The sequence below is a fragment of the Mugil cephalus genome, chromosome 19 (genome assembly GCF_022458985.1).
Source record: "Mugil cephalus isolate CIBA_MC_2020 chromosome 19, CIBA_Mcephalus_1.1, whole genome shotgun sequence".
Lineage (NCBI taxonomy): Eukaryota > Metazoa > Chordata > Actinopteri > Mugiliformes > Mugilidae > Mugil > Mugil cephalus.
In genome coordinates this window covers 15318290-15334319 of record NC_061788.1, presented here as the reverse complement: position 1 = coordinate 15334319, position 16030 = coordinate 15318290, and the positions used below count along the sequence as shown (strand labels likewise).

Here is a 16030-nt window from a genome sequence, read left to right as displayed (position 1 = left end):
ATTTTAAACTGTCCATCTTCATCATCAACAGATGGGCAGCTTGTTAATGTTAGCCATAAACAAAATCCAAACAGGAATCGTTACAAGAAGAAGAAGATCTGCCACTCTAAACCTTTACCTAATGATTTGCAGTTCAACACAAGGCGTATTTAAGAATTTTTTTTTATTCAAAAACTTTTTGTTTTGTTTTCTTTACAGTGGATGGCAAACACGTTCAGGCATATAATGGGTAAAAAGTGGCAAGAATGTTGATCAAGAACTGAGCAAACTACATCTCAATGCATCATTAACATCAAATAGAAAGTAAGAAGCAGTAACATTACAGCTCACTGCCTCCAGCCGTAACAAAAATGACGGAAAAGTACAGAAAAGGGAATAATTCCTGTATCTGTGAATGTTATAGTTTGCATGCACAGACTCGGAAGCTTACAGTACTTTTAGTCGCACGTATGAACACTTGGCTGCAGCAGCTTGCATATTAGGTTTTTTAGAGGTGATGTGTCAGTATGTACATGAACAACTGTAGGTTAAAATCTCCTTCTGTGTTTCACTTCCTTGTACAGCAATAGTTCCAACCAAAAATATATCATTCATCGCAGCCGCAGATGTTAAAACCAGTGTTACCAGGAATCAGTGGGAGACTGTTAGACATAAAAATGGTCTTCTGTGAGAAGGAACTAACAGTCGTCATGTTTCATGAAACAAATCTCACAGAAAGAGCATTTATTCTCAAGAAAGAAAACAAAAACTGCCTGATAAGCTGGAATAGTTGACTGATTTCTTTGAACACTACCGCATGTGTCTGAGCTCCGTTAGCTCGTTATATCTAGCAGACCAGATTACATTGTTGGTACAACAAAGATGCGTTCAGTTTAAGTCGGTTAAGTGAAATGACTTAAATGTGATGCCCATTATACACATAGCATTTTTTCATCCTCGTGCCTTTGGTGACCACGGGTGCTTGCTGAAAAGTACATGCGTTTCATTTACAACCTCATAAAATACACCTCTAAGGCACAGTTATTTTTTTTCTCTAAATCACTTGCCTCAAACCCAGTACTGGTTTTCTTTTAGAGTTGGGGAGCAAGCTCTCACAGAGGTCTTGTAGCCTGCGAGAGTAGCTGGGAATGCATTACCACAAGTTATATTTTGTCTTTCATTACTGCTAAAGCCTCGGATATCCCCATCAGCCCCTGCTATATCAGCTTCAATTGGGCCCCAGAATGTCATACCTGGGGCCAGGCTCCTCCTCCTGGGACTTAAGGGAACCCTTGGGGAGGTCGGGCAGCTAGTAGAGCCAAGTGGGGTGACCATCACAGAGGGCATGGCCACACTCCGCTCTGACCTGCCCATGTAAGGGCTGTCCTCAGGGGGTAATGGAACTGCTGCAAGCTCCTGGATGAGCTGCAGCCGGGCCTGTTTCTCTTTGCGGTGGCGAAACACCAGAATCAAAATTACGAGTATTATGATGAGGAGCAAACAGGCCAGCAGTGGAAGGATGATGAGGAGGGGGTCGGAGGCAGGACGGGGGAGAACCTCCACGTGAACTGGGTGAGTGTCAGGAGGATTCTCTGGAGTGTGTTTCTCTGGGATGGAAGGGGTGTGGGGCTGCGGGGCACGACCGTGACCTCCTGCTGGTCCTTCAGTGCTGCTATCCGATCGTCCTCGATGATTCCCGCTGCGTGTGTGGTTCCCCCAGCGACCGTGAGGCCTCAACTTGTGCTGTGTCTTGTTTTGGTTCTTATGTGACAAAATATGCGGGCGCAAGCTCACTCCAACCGCACCATGAGTCACGGATCCTCCTCGTCCGCCTCCTCTTCCAGCTCCGGTGGCAGTCCTGTTTTGCGTTGGTAGTCGAGCGGTTGTGTGTTCACGATTTGCACCGTCTACTTTGCTGAAGCCACTTGGGCCATGACGCATCTGGTGGTGGGGCAAGATGGTGAAGTGAAGCTCACCCTTTGCAGGCTGGACGTTTCCGGCCTTCACCAGAAATATGAAGGAATCATTGAGAGGTGTGGCAGGAGCATGGCCTCGTGCTTTCGTTAGAGTAGATTTATTATTAAGGAGCTGGTTGTCACTGTCACTGAGAGTCTCCTCGATGGCGACTCGACCTTGCACCACATCTCTGAAGGTAAATGACTTCAGGACCTCTGAGGCTTGGTTGGGGTCATAGGTTATCTACATACACAAAGAAACACATAGCAGTGAGGAGAGTCAACAGCATTCCACGACAGACACTTGAATCATGAACTCCACAAGGCGTTCAAATTTCACACTGACTGACTTACCTTGACTAGTTTTCCATGTTTCGGAGGAGAGAGGACCTCAAAGACAGGGTTTGCTCGGCTGATTCTCGCCAGTTCAGAGGCGTCGATCATGGCTTTCCCTAGTTTCACGGCGATACCACTGGGAACTCTAACCGGCTCTCTCAGGAAAACCAGAGGCCGCACAGTTACCTTCACTGTTTGTGCTGTTACATTTCCATAGTCAACACCGGGAGACGAGGCTGACACTGAGATCTGGAAGCTGTCCTCCGATTCGCTGAGATCAGTCATGTGATAGACGACTCGGCCCAGCTGGAGGTCCTCGTGGCAGAAGGTGGTGACTTCCTGGTCGTTAATAGCAATGCGTCCATGACGGGGGTGTGTGGTAACAGTGTAGGAGATGTTGGCCGGGGTGCGACCATTGGTTTGAGCGGCCAGCTGGTTGGTCGCCAGGACCACAGCGGTCCGGCCTTGAACCAATGATAGGCCAGTGTTGTTCACCATGGATACAGAAGGCTTAATCACCTCCAAACTAAACAGTTTGTAGAGTGGACGGTGATGACCATCAGTTACGTTGAAGTAGAAAACACCCGTTGAGGGCTCACCCTAAGGTAGGATACAAAGAAAAGAAGGACGACAAAAGAGAATGGAGATCAATGGCTATTTCATCTACTCAATGTCTCCACCAAACCAGGCAAGTCTGAGTGTACATCCATGTCTGTCTGGACTCATTCAAATAATATATGTAGTGACTTTTTTCAGGATTAGCGTTTTGAATACAAATTGTCAGTGATTACAGTTATGGCAATGTTTTGTGAGTTTAGAGTTCTTAAAATTCTGTCAAGGTGTTTCAGAGATATTGTAATCCCAAGAATGCAACAGCAAGTCATCATCTCACCAGTGTGAAGGCATACAAATACCAGATTCCATTGACCATCCCTGATACACAGAGTTTTGCACAAATCAACTGGAGAAGTAGTTTCCTTCACCTGCTGTATAAAATGCAGCCGCCCATGGTTGACATCATACTGAGTGAAGGAGGTCACTGGCTCCGGTCTTTCACCCAGCGTCAGGTAGCCGTTGTTGGGTTTACTAATCACAAGGTAGTGCAGCTCCTCTGGTGGGGTGTCATGGTCTTCAACCTGTACGTGTAGAGATGGTTAGTCTGTGTGTGTGCATAAAGAAAATCAAGTATAAAAGAGCAAATGTCCAATGACTGATGAGTAATCATTAATTCATTAGTAAAAAAAAAAAATATGTATATGTGACCACAGTAGTCCAGCTGGACCCAAATAAACACCTATCCACTTTGCACTGGCCCACCTGAAGATTGTCGGGTCCAAGAACAACTTTCTCTCCGATCACGACCTTCATGCTGGGGGCTCGACTCCTGATCAGCGGCGGCTGGTCGTTGACTGGTGTCACTGTGATGTTGAACATCTCTGTAACTGCCACGGTGTCTTTGGCACGGCGCAAAGAAACTGTGTCTACTGATGAAAGGGAGGACGATGAGGCTGAGTAGAGAGGAGAAAAAGAGGTGGAAGAGGAAGAATCAGAGGACAAAGGAGACATGGACAACATGGAAGAGGAAGAGGAGAGATCCAAGGGAGCCGCCCAAGCCCGGAAAGTGAAGCTGTCGCTTGTCGTCTCAGAGTCATCATGGATGTATGTGATGCCAAACTTATTCAGGGTGACCTGGGAGAAGTCTGGTTGGTTCCTAGGAAGGTGATAATATTGTTAATATTTCCTTATTCCTTCTGCTTCTGTTCAGTTCATACATTTTTTTTTAGAAGAGAAAGGTTACGCACCTGGTGAGATTATGCCCTCGTATAGACAGAGTCCCGTGATGGGGCAGAGAAATCACTCGATACAAGATGTGGTGATCTTTCCGGTGGGACTCTGGAATTTTCCCCAGGAGATTAGAAGCATCAAGCTTGGACCTGTCAATCATCACCCGGCCTCCCTCTGCAACCACGGCACCTGAGGGACAGATACGGACAGAAAATCTGCTCCTCTTGAACCTACGTTGCTCGTAAAACAGGATGCTTTGTTGATATAATAGAGAGGCAGTACCTGCATTGTTCAGTAGTCTGGTCTTGTGCTGAGGGATGTGATGATGTTCATTGGCCTGGTAGGAGATTAGGATGGTGAAGGTGTGTGGCGGAAGAAAAGCAGGAGGAAAAGACACTGTGAAAGAAAAGGTGTCTGCAGCCGACCATCCCACGGACTCAGGCTTGTTCTGGTCATACAGGATAATTCCCTCATTCACCTGAAAGGGAGACAAAGCCATGAGGAGGGAGTAACAGGATTATTTTGATTTGGAGTAAAAAAGAACCTTTGATCAGACAATGCATGGCCTCGCAGGTGAATGGCATCAAAAATATACATTCATCAACAGACATTCAGTTGCAGACACCCCTACCATGCTCTGTGTGAATGTGGAAATGTTTCTCATAGAGTTGTCGGGCATGCGTTGGACCAGACGGCCAAGTTTGGGAGGAGCGGTCACAGCGTAGACCATGGACTGGTTTCTTCTCATGTTACTGACATTGTTGGCAACAACCAGAAGCTCCTGCTCAGAGATATGTGTCACGGAGCCTTTAAGATGGACAAAGGCAAAGGTGAGTGAGAGACTGGAAAGGCTGGCAACAAAACAGGAGATTCTGACGCTTTCTGATTAAATTGATCATGGGTGGAAATATATTTCAAAAGTTTTTCTTAGCACAACATTAGAACAAGCAGAGTCAGTCATGACTGGTGTGCGTGAATGACGGTGGTAACCAACCTACAATTTATTCTGTATTATCTATGTCATCGGATTAGTTTCACATATACAGTATATCAAGGTAATAGATTCTCTTATGTCACCTTAACGCAAAAGATGGCTGATTAGAACAACATAAGACTCACATAAAACTGAAAGACATACATCTTCCTGACCCTAAGGAGCTCAAAGAATAATGCAATAATGTGGAATGTTGAGGCCCCCCAGTGGACTTATTGTATACTACAAAAACCTTCCTTGTTAGGTTTCATTTGATAAGCAAGAGGACACACAAGAAGGCTTTTTGTATTCTCAAGAATTCTCAAGTGTTTCTCAAGAAGGTACACTCCATGAGAAGGGAAGTAATAGCAAAAAGGTGTGTCTGCCATTACACATACGACCTTTGAGTTATACCTGGGTAGACCTCCATGGGGTGGTTTCTCTGCAGGGTGAGGACCAGAGAGTGGGCAGTTGTGCCAAAGATCTGGCGAGGGGCAAAGTTCACTCCGTCATTCACCTGGAAGTGAAAGCCTCCCGACAGCGCACCTGCACAAGGACACGGGCAGCATCAGTAACACAAGTGTTATATTAAAAGTTATTTTTAAAAAATAACACAAATACGTTTACCACTGTGCACAAACACGAGCTGTCTGCTTTGTATGTGACTCTGAGTGAAGTTCAGGATGTGTCGGGAGGGGGCGCTCTTCAGAGCCAAGTGGCCGTTGCTTGGCGGGGTGATGACAAACTCCAGGCCCTCAGGTGGAGTGTCAGAGTCCTCTGCACTGAGGTCATCTGTGGTTATTTCTGTAACTGAACCCACCCACACCTGAAGAACCAAAGGGTATTCACAATTTGATCAGTATACATATCCGCTGTATGCTAAATGTGAAGCTAAAACCAGCCACCTGTTAGCTTAGCTTAGCTTAGTTTAGTTTAAAGGCTGGCGGCACAAGGCAGCAGTTGAAATAAAATTACAGCTTAGGAGTTTTATGGGAAGCCTTTAATGTTAAGCTAAGTTAATCATCACCTGCTAGCTCTTGCTTCATATTAGCTAATAGACATGAATGCAGTATCAATCTTCTAGGTTAAATTTGTTTTCTACCCCCTCACTCCCATGTTGTATTAGCATAATCGAGTTCACTGTGTTCCGTCAGATTCAGGCTCCTTCTTTCTCCAAAACAAAAACACAAGCTGAAAATAATTATCGTCTAATCATCTTTTTCCATTTCTGTTGGCGTTTTCCCACCTTGAGGCCATTGTTGGTTGCAACAACAGGAGTCTCATCATTGACAGCCACGACGGTGATGTGAACAGTGCAGGGCAGACTGTGTTTCCTGATTTCTGTCTGATTGGCCACAATGGTGAAGTTGTCTTGGTGTGTGTCACTGCCATCATGGATATAGGAGATGTACTCACGTTCCACCTGGAAACAGATGATGCGTGGGTACAACTAACAGTAGACTCCAACATGGTCGAATAGCAATTGAGAAAAGAGAAGCAAATATTTTATCGCAGAGGATAAAATCTTTCTCAGAGCAAGTGGATAATGAAATAACATCAAAAGTCTGCTTTTAACATTGTTAAGTATACATTGTATTTGCATGGACGGTTGCTCAGTCAAACCTCAGTGTGTGTGAACGCTGTGATGGGCATGCCCGGAATCCGGCTGTGCTCCAAGTGACCGTATCGTGGCGGAACGATGACCTGGTACAGGAAGTTCATCCCTGCGAAGTGATGATTACTGACCCTGATGATGTCTGCGGTCAGCGGCACGGAAGACCCTTCATCGAGGGTCAAGTTGGACACCTGCAAAATCAATGGACAGAAGAATGTTTGACAGGTTTGGTGAAATTTATGTCACGTAAGTTTTCATAGAATTTTCTCGCTGAGATTTAGACCTGTAGAGGGAGCAGGATTGGGATTATATCAATGTCCAGTTTGAAAGGTCCGACGTTCGTTAGGCCATTCGTTGCCTCCAACACAACCGAGTCACTGGTGCTTCCTGTGGCCTGTTGATCATAGATGACCAATCCCTGATTGAGATCTTCCTGAGTGAAGGAGGTCGTTGGTGGGTCTCTGATGCCCTATATGTGGGAAAGGAGCAGGCAAATCTTTCAAGTGCCATTTCTATATGAATCATTTGACACTTTAATACTGCACTGTTGAGCTTTATTGGCCTCTATTGGGAATATTTTGATGGATTTAAGGGGAGCAAGACAAGAAATTAACAAACTGCAGACAATGTTTAACTAATGTTGGCTTTACCACGTAGAGGTTCTGCTGTTGTCCATTCATGTTTTGATGCGTGTTTTTGTCAGCAAGTAACCTTTGAATGACGCCCAGTGTGGGAGGACGTTGGACAGTGAAAACTATTTCTGAGGGCTGGCTGTCTTCGTGGACCACCTGTTGGACAAAAACACAGCTGTATACTTGCAGGACATTTAGCTGCATCATTAAATCACGTAAAACCCAAAATTAAGTACAGTATGTAAAGAACTTGCCTTGACTTACCTCTAGATGTTCCCTGCTTATAGATACAGTCTGCCCCTCTGCCACCACCACTGGACGGTTGCTTCTGACAGTTGGTGGCCTCTGATGACTCTCCAGGTATATTTTTACTGCCACTCCAATGTCCAAGTGTACCTCCCTCCTCCCTTTTTCCTGTCGGCGCTCAGTGCTTCTTTCTCTTGCTCTTGCCGTCACATTGAAGCTATCTAACAACTCCTGGCTGCCGTCATGGTGATATGCCAAGCGCCCTGCCACCAAGTCCCTTTGGGTGAATATTGAGATTGCATCTGCTTCTGTCACTGCCAGACTCGCTCCATCATTAAAGCAGAGCACACCGTGTTTTGGTGGAAGGAAGACCTCAAACGTCACTTCCTGTGGGTCCCGGATGTCGAGGTTGCTGAAGACGCTGAGGTTAGCGGAGGTCAGGGTCGTGATCCCACCTCGTTGGACCATGAGACCTGTGTTGTTCTCCACCTGCAGGTAAGGATCCTGGGCCATCACCTGCACCACAGAAACAGTAAATAATTATTAACAGTTTATTCTGACCTCAAAAGACTTACGTACTGGTTGGGTTACTCTACATTTATGCTTTTACTTCCTGGCATTCATTTTTGTCTGGCAAATTCAACATCTGGCCAAGCAAAAGCATTTGAAAAATTAGCCACTAAGGTAAGATTAGCCAAGTTGATCGCCAACCAACAAATAGGGCTGCCCATGTGTCCCAGTTTATTTCACAATCTAACAATGAAATATAACATGTTAGAATCACCTCTAGCAGCGTCGAAACATAGTGCTTCCCATCTGACACAAAAAGAACAAATCGCCCAAAACTCACTCCTCTGTGGACAAACAACACCTTTTTCTGAGAAGATAGAAAAGAGAAGATGACAATGAAACTGTTTTGTTATGAGTCAAACATACACACAGTTCTTAAACTCTCGATCTCAATGCCTTTTCAAGATATCTAGAAGTCTGCAAGTTTCCCAAAACCGTCAAATCAACAGGCACACCCAAGAGTGTATATAATGTGGTAAGAATGTATGAAAGGTTCTAAATGAAGGGTTTTCCTGCAAATTTGCTCTTTTTCTTTACCAATAAATTGTGCAAACCTGCTCGAGGTCGCGCTGGGTGAACTCATACACCTTGTGACTGGGATCACTGGCCAGCACCAGATCTCCCATAGGAATCCCCCGGCGTGTGTAAACCAACCAGCTGTCCTCAAAGTCTGAGTCATCATCACGGTAACGAAGGTCGTTCAGTGTCACCAACCGCTGGCCATCTCGGGCCACACTGAAAACCTTATCAACAACCCTGACGGGCCTCTGATCGTTGACAAGCTGCACTGAGATATTAAAGCTGTGTTCCTCTGGGGTTCTGTCCTCCTTTTTGTTCGCGTGCTTGTGCAGCTTATAAACCACAATTTGAAATTTGAAGAAATCCTGCTTGGTTTCACTGTCATCATGAACATACATGATCCTCTCCTCAGCGATATCCTGATTTGTGAATGTCACAATGTTGTCATTAATTGAAGTGGAGTTAGAGAGGTTGATCTTCCTTATATGCCCATGCCTGGGGCTCACTGTGATGTTGTAGCGGACCTCCCGGTTACTTGATGTGTGAGTGAACAGAATGTCTTTGGTGATTACTTTACTTCCTCCCTCCAGGATCGAAAGGCCGTTGTTTACAATGATAACGGCAGAAGACTCAGCTTTGATGTTGATCCTGAAGTCGTAAGTTGTTGAGTTGGCCTGTGTTGAAAACACACGAAAGCTGAATGTGTCTCTTGTGTCATCATACAGCCTGTTGAGAAGTTCATACTTCACCAGACCGCCTGTGATGTTCAATTGGCTGAAGAATGAGTTTTTTCGTAGAGCTGTATTGTTGAAGAACAGCTGCCCCTTCTTTGGTACTGATAGGAGCCTAAAGTAGAGGTCACTCTCGTTGAGTTTAACACCTTTAGAAATCACATGGAGGTCCTCAGGAGTGAGAACTGCACTCTGAACACCATTGAGCTCCATCTTGCTTCGAGTCACCTTGAAGTGAATCCAGCGCACCACTATGGGGAAAACCACCTCCTCAGTATTCACAGAGCCAACGCAGATTTTACATTTAAAGCGATCTGTGATGTTGTTCTGGGTCTGAAGGCCACGAAAGGTGCTGAGATATCGGATTCGTTCTTTTTCTAGAAGTTTCTGAGAGAAGGAGGATGTCGGTTTCCAGTCACCACTAGAGTGTAACCTCTGGAGCTCGCCGTATTGTGGTGCCTCTGTTATGTTGTACCAGATTTCTACTGCATTATCAGCTGTATTAACTTGTACCGCGAGGTGACTGGTGGTGATGACGAAAGCCTGGCCCTGGTTCACCTCCAGTCCAGTGTTATTTACCAGTTTGTGTTCGGGTGCCATGGTCATGACCCTAAGGACTACTGTATTGCTCATCTGGAGAGGAGAGAAAGAAATACCACACGAGAGAAAAGGATTACAGAAAATGACATAAGAAGGGGAGAACCATGAGAGATTGAGAAAGATAGACATAACTCGCCTTCTGCCCATCGCTGACCCTGAATGCCAGCCTGGAAGTGGAGATGCCAGTGTGGACAAAGTTGATCTTACCCTCCTCCAGATCATTTAGAGAGAACAAGTTGATTGCCCTAGAAAAATAGATTCAATCCCAGAATTATTAGGCCTTGTTTGAAATGTGGCATTTTCCAATTAATGCATGTGGGATGAGAAGACTGCTTTTGTCTAGATTAATCAGTAACATTTGCAGGTGTTCAAGGCTTGTTCTTGTTTGGACACAAGCAGACAACTCACCAAAAGATATCAGTCATTAGTAAGAATACTTCTGAGACACTGTAAAGCAATAGAACTGACCTGCCAGGAAAGTCCTGGTGCTCAAGATATCCTGCTGTGTTGAGGTTTCCCAGGGAGCTGAAAATCAGCTCTTCAGGACCGCTGTCGGGGTCTGACACTCTCAGCATATCTGTTGTCAGCTGGGGGGATGGGCATGCACTAATTACATAAATTATTTAAATAAATTAAATAAAACTTTTTATACCATGGAGACATTCTGATCTACCTACTCGTCGTTTGGACTTCTCCAGCAGAGTGAAAAGGTTTCCCTCTGGCAGACTGAGCACCGGTGCATCGTTTACAGGACTAATGTTGATATCAAAGCGGTGCAGACGATTGCCCCTCAGAAACACAGGAAGCCCCCTCTTTTTGCTGGAGAAGACCGAAAATATGAAGAAGTCATTCTGGTCTTCTGAACCGCTATGAACGTACATCACCCTGCCCTGCCACAGGTCCAGCATACTGAAAGTCCGGTCCTTCTCCTCTGTTCCTATCGTGACAGTCCTCTTCTGTCCTTCGTCCAGCGTCCCATCGGGGTCTGGACTGAGGTCCAACCGGAGCTGGCCGTGAACAGGTTGCTCTTCGATGCGGAACATGAACTGGGATGGATGGATGCCCAACTTACGAAAATCTAAATTCACCTGGCGAAGAGTGTAGATAGGAAAAGATGTATATATATTAATGCTGCCATATGAAAAGTAGCCCAGCTCATTTCTGATTTTATACATAAGAAAATGACTGAAATGAAAACTCAAAAGACACATCAGCAGAAGGCAGTAAGGTCTACCTTTATGTGTTTGGGTTCCAGTAGTGCCCGTCCCCCCTCTGCTACTTCCAGCTTTCTCAGCAACAAGAAGTTGGGCATCTTCTTGTTGTTAGTGAATGGCTGTGTGGTTGTAACAATCTCAGGGAGTTCTGTTGGGCTGGTGATGGTCACTATCTGTGGAGCATGCCCTGACAAACAGCCTACAGTGATGTCCTTGGTGACTGTTGCATGAAGTAGGCCCGTTCTTTGAGTGTTCACCCTAAGATCTCGGAGGCAGCCTTTAAAAGAGCCTCCTCCAGATGAAACAGAAGGAAGTCCAGCTCGGCGTGCTTCTCCTCTGGCTTCTTCATTCAGTCCTCCGAGTAAAAGATGCCCTTTGAGCTGGATGACCTGAAGCTCCTGACTCAGGCTTGCCTTTATCAACTCCCTGCCTACTTTCAGCTGGACACTGTGAGGCATTAAGAGCAGTTGGATGGGGTACCAGGTGTGGTTGCTGTAGACATGTGTTAGGGAATGCAGCTCGGTTTTGCTCCCTTTTAGGTTTCCCACTGATGCCACCAGGTGACCATGTCTGATCTCAATTGTAACAAACTCTCCCTGGTTGCCAGAGCTATACAGAACCATGCCGTCTTCTTCTTTTCCAGAAGGGTGCAGTTCACATTCAAACACCCCTTCCTGAAGAACCTCCCATGGCGGCAGAGAGATAAAGGATTTTGAGCTGAAAAAACTGACAGCATCATCTTCTGTTGCAGAAAACTGTGGACTACAGCCCAGAGATACCTCATGGACGCTTTTGTAGCCAGAATATGGCCTAAGGCTGGCCAGTAGATTGTGTTCATTGAAGACAACTTCATCCATGCAGCCTCTAAACCCAGTGGAGATGTTGACAAGGTAGGGATGATTCAACCCAGCTGTCCCCCCAACAAGGAGTCCATCTTCCAGGCTGAGCTCCAGATCCGGCCCCGGCATTCGCAGGCTGGTGTGAAAGTTGCGGTCCACAGTCATGGTGATATTATGGCGGTCGTGGGTCATCTCCACAGTGTGCCATGCAAGATCACTAAGATAGATGCCCTTCTCTGAGCGGAGTGAACGCTCACCTGAGCCCAGATCCAGACGTAACTGAGGTGAAAGGGAGGAGGAGGGAAGTAAAAGAAGCGTGAGGAAAAAATTGACAACAAACAATTGTGGAATTAAAGTCCTTTCCATTTCTGTTTTAGTGGTTAAACATAAATTACAACTAGTACAACAATAGGAGGCAATGACAGCAAATCATATTTAATTATTTAACATGTTGATATAATTCTTGATGTAGGGTTTATTTTAAAAACACAAATGCAACTAAGCTCTTTCATTAGCAGCTCCATTGCCTTGAAGTTGGTGTTTCCGTTTAACTTTTGTGGTCTTCTCTCTTAACCTTAGTCATGAAGGAACTTGTTCTGAAATGAAGCCAGTGCCAGGGGGTTTACTTTTTTCTCTCTGCGAGCAATCCGACACCAAGCTGCGTGTGTGTTCAGTCTTCTTTCTGGCCCTCCACTAGATAGTAAATGCCAGTATATATGAGCTAAAATGCCCTAAGGGATTACATTTTTCCACTTGTTTTGAAGTTAGTATTCATTTTATGTTAAGAGTCTTGAGATGGGTTTCTCTGATCTTTAGCCTTATTAGTGGAATCGTAATCATGTTTATCTTCCAAAACACACACCAGTACACTTCCTCTCAGACTGGTTTGTGTTTGCAATAAAAGCTTAAGACTGGCCTGCTTCCATTCATAGATTCCCATCAGTACATATGTACAGCTTATATGTTATGGTCCACCTGTAGGCGTCCAGAGATCAGCTCCAGAAGCATGAAGTCTTTGCGCCCTGATGCCAAAAACAGCAGCCCAGTCTGACTCGAGGTCCGAAATCGTACATGGATTAACGTCTGAGTGGACGTCTCCTCCGTGCGCAGGTGGATATAGCCATCCCCATAGAATGAAACTGCAACAATGAAAGAGAAGGTGGTTGAAAGGTTTGGGCTAAATTTGTACTCAGACTCAGGCTGCTGTATCATGAAAAAACTGCCCCCCAACGTAATGCGACGGTTGTGACAAAAGTGTTCATTCAGGGCCCTCCATGGCTTAAAAGCTGAGACCGATGGCTGTGGTGACTGATGTTCTTCTCCCAGAAAAGACTATTCCATTAATCTGTATTGAGTGACCTGTGTCACTGGGTATCTGAATTCAATTAATGACAACTAATGCATTCTGTAGCGGGACATCCTAAATGTACTCCTGCTAATTAAACATTACTGCTGATCCAGAGGAAGCAAATGGGACTTTTAGTTGTACAGAGGCACAGATAACATCATTGGATGGATTCTGATTCTGATTTTCCCAGTGCATGCTCTTAACTTGAATAGGGAACAGATATACTGTGAAAAAAAGCATTTTCAGTCATAGCTTTAGGACGTGTTATATTGAACTATCATAGCTAATATCTATAATTTGGACACTAAATTAAAAGTCAAAAGTTCATCCTAAATCAGTTAACTTATCCTGAAACTTGTCTGCACAAAATGTGAAGTCAGTGCATCCAATACAAATCACAGCACTATATGGTGCGTGTTAGTGGTTTAGATAGTCTGAACCAAAGCAGTCAATACGTTTCCATTCTATGGTTTTATAAGGCCGTCTGTATGCAAATGCAGTGCACATGTATTTAGCTGTGATGCCAATATGCTTACCGCCCCTGCGAATGATAAATAGTAAATCTGACCCACAAAGCAGCAGCATTGGAGCGCTCTGTCAAAACGAGGGTCCATTTGTGGAAACCACGACATGAGCAACAAAGGTTGTGTGACTAAAAGCTGTTGGCAGCTGCCTGTGAACACCATGAAAATGAATTCACGTAGTTAAATAACTAAACTAAAATAAATAAATAAATGAATTAAAAAAAAAAAATCAAAACATCACAAGCTGCCTATACGTGGAGTTTTCTCTATTTCCACTTGTGTCAGTTTTAAATGGAAAGAGAGTACAAACTGAAACAGAGCATTTAATAATTAATTTACTTGGGAAAAGTGTTTCATACAAATATACATTTATATATATATATGAATAAAATAGTATTTTTATATGTACTTCTGAATTTTGAATTTGTATCCTTCTCTGTTGCGTGCACCAGTAACATCTGGCCTATTGGCTTATAATTTGTTTTGCCTTTAAATCCCGTCTCATCTCTGATTGCAAAATGCACTCCTTGCAGAAAATCAAGTTTGTTCTCAAAGCTGTTTTAAAGTGTTATAAGACAGGGTTCAAAAGAGAAGTACCCAGTCAGCAGGCTGGCCCAGCATGCCTCTTTGTATAAAGCCTATAAGCCCACTGTCAGTACAACCCATATCTGCGCATGTGTCTCTAATCTGCCTCTATGAAAGCAGCGAACATTGGATTATTAGTAATCTTCCTACAGTTGCAGGCACCTCGGATGTCTTTAATGTGCTCTCATGAACAAGTGTCAGGGTGACACAGAGATGTGCGCAGCTCTGTAAAGATTTTTCCTGCACATGGAGCAAGCCTTCAGATAAGTGTCGGTATTTCAGTGGCGTTTATTCAAAGCACAGAGCACAGAGATGTGCGCAACTCTGTAAAGATTTTTCCTGCACATGGAGCAAGCCTTCAGATAAGTGTCAGTATTTCAGTGGCGTTTATTTAGAGCTGAGCAGAGATCGATTTGAGAGCCGATGCAGCTCCGAGGGGGCAGCTGTTCAGACCTGAGTGAAATGTTAAATTAACTCTGTTGTGTGCATGGATTTAGAAACACATTTTTGCATCAGGAGGGAAATTAAACTGACTTTGTTGCACTTTGCATTTAAAACTTATCGACAGTATGTTGAATTTGTGAGGAGCATCGCCAGAGGAAAACATTACAAAAGTTCCTATTGTCAAAGGAGGTAGTTAATGAAAACAATAAAACAGTACAAGCAAACACAATATAATCTAGCATATTTTCATATCTCACTCATCTACTATACAAGAACAGATTCAACAATAAGGCGTCAACTGTCACAGACTCGTTTTAAGCCAATCAAAGGTTGTAAATAAAAAGGATATTTCCATGAAATACTTTTTTTTCCACACCATAAAAAAAGTTCAGTTTTAACTTTTTTATGTCACAGTTAAGAGGAAGGCAGACCTTCCCTCTGCACCATGCAGCACCTTACATACCTCCATAAACGTGCCCCGTGGAAATCAGCAGGAGGAGAAACAGATCAGCCACAGAACTTCCCATGGTTAGCTAGGCTCTTACAATGTAATATGGATCTAATTAAGAGCAACATCAGGTCGCCTGACTGTGCAGTCAGTTAGCTTCACTGTGCAGCATTGGCCGTGCAGGTCATTCCCACCACTGGCAGCTTCCACATAGTCGCTGCTGCTGCTGCTGCTGCTGCTGCTGCTGGCTTTGGATTACAGTCTTTAAAAAAGAAGTGTACCTGTGCGCGCATGGGGAGGGCAGAACAGAGGCGGAGCTCCACCCTCAGATCCTCCCCTCAAGATCCAGGAGGCCTTAATGTGGGACTGCCCACTGCACAGTACGAACACAAGGGGGAGGTGTTGCAACATTTAAAGACAGAAGGAATAAGGGGGGGAAACAGAAGAAGCAGCAAATCTCGTGGTTTTACTTTTCATTGAGATGCTTTGAATGGATCTCAGGTGACGATGATATAACATTTGTCAGTGTTTGGATGAGGGAAAGGAAAGTTGTTCAGGGTGTCTAATGTTTGATACACACACTTCTGAGAAAAAAGGAAAAAGGGAGATACATCAGTTCTACTTAAAATAAATAGATCAAGTTGACACTTTATTGTGATTCTTGGCCAGTTTTTCCCTCCGGGACAA

At 44.5% G+C, this 16030-nt stretch overlaps 1 protein-coding gene across 2 annotated transcripts; it reads right to left on the bottom strand.

The window, feature by feature from the left end:
* Window positions 1–144: 144 nt before the first annotated feature.
* On the bottom strand, window positions 145–15592 carry LOC124996202 (chondroitin sulfate proteoglycan 4-like). Of its 2 annotated transcripts, XM_047568994.1 has the most exons (22): window positions 15359–15592; window positions 12970–13133; window positions 11176–12273; window positions 10619–11029; window positions 10410–10528; window positions 10078–10186; window positions 8646–9974; window positions 8306–8398; window positions 7540–8037; window positions 7294–7431; window positions 6927–7112; window positions 6652–6834; window positions 6275–6451; window positions 5656–5854; window positions 5443–5574; window positions 4687–4862; window positions 4338–4533; window positions 4073–4244; window positions 3588–3981; window positions 3254–3406; window positions 2289–2870; window positions 145–2178 (listed from the first exon to the last, which is right to left on the bottom strand). In XM_047568994.1, exons 1-22 carry the CDS (start codon window positions 15420–15422, stop codon window positions 1048–1050), a joined length of 7704 nt encoding a protein of 2567 aa, XP_047424950.1. In that variant the 5' UTR covers window positions 15423–15592; the 3' UTR covers window positions 145–1047. The 2 variants fall into 2 exon arrangements, with proteins under 2 accessions (XP_047424950.1, XP_047424949.1); XM_047568993.1 differs by having other exon boundaries at window positions 4073–4533.
* Window positions 15593–16030: the final 438 nt, after the last annotated feature.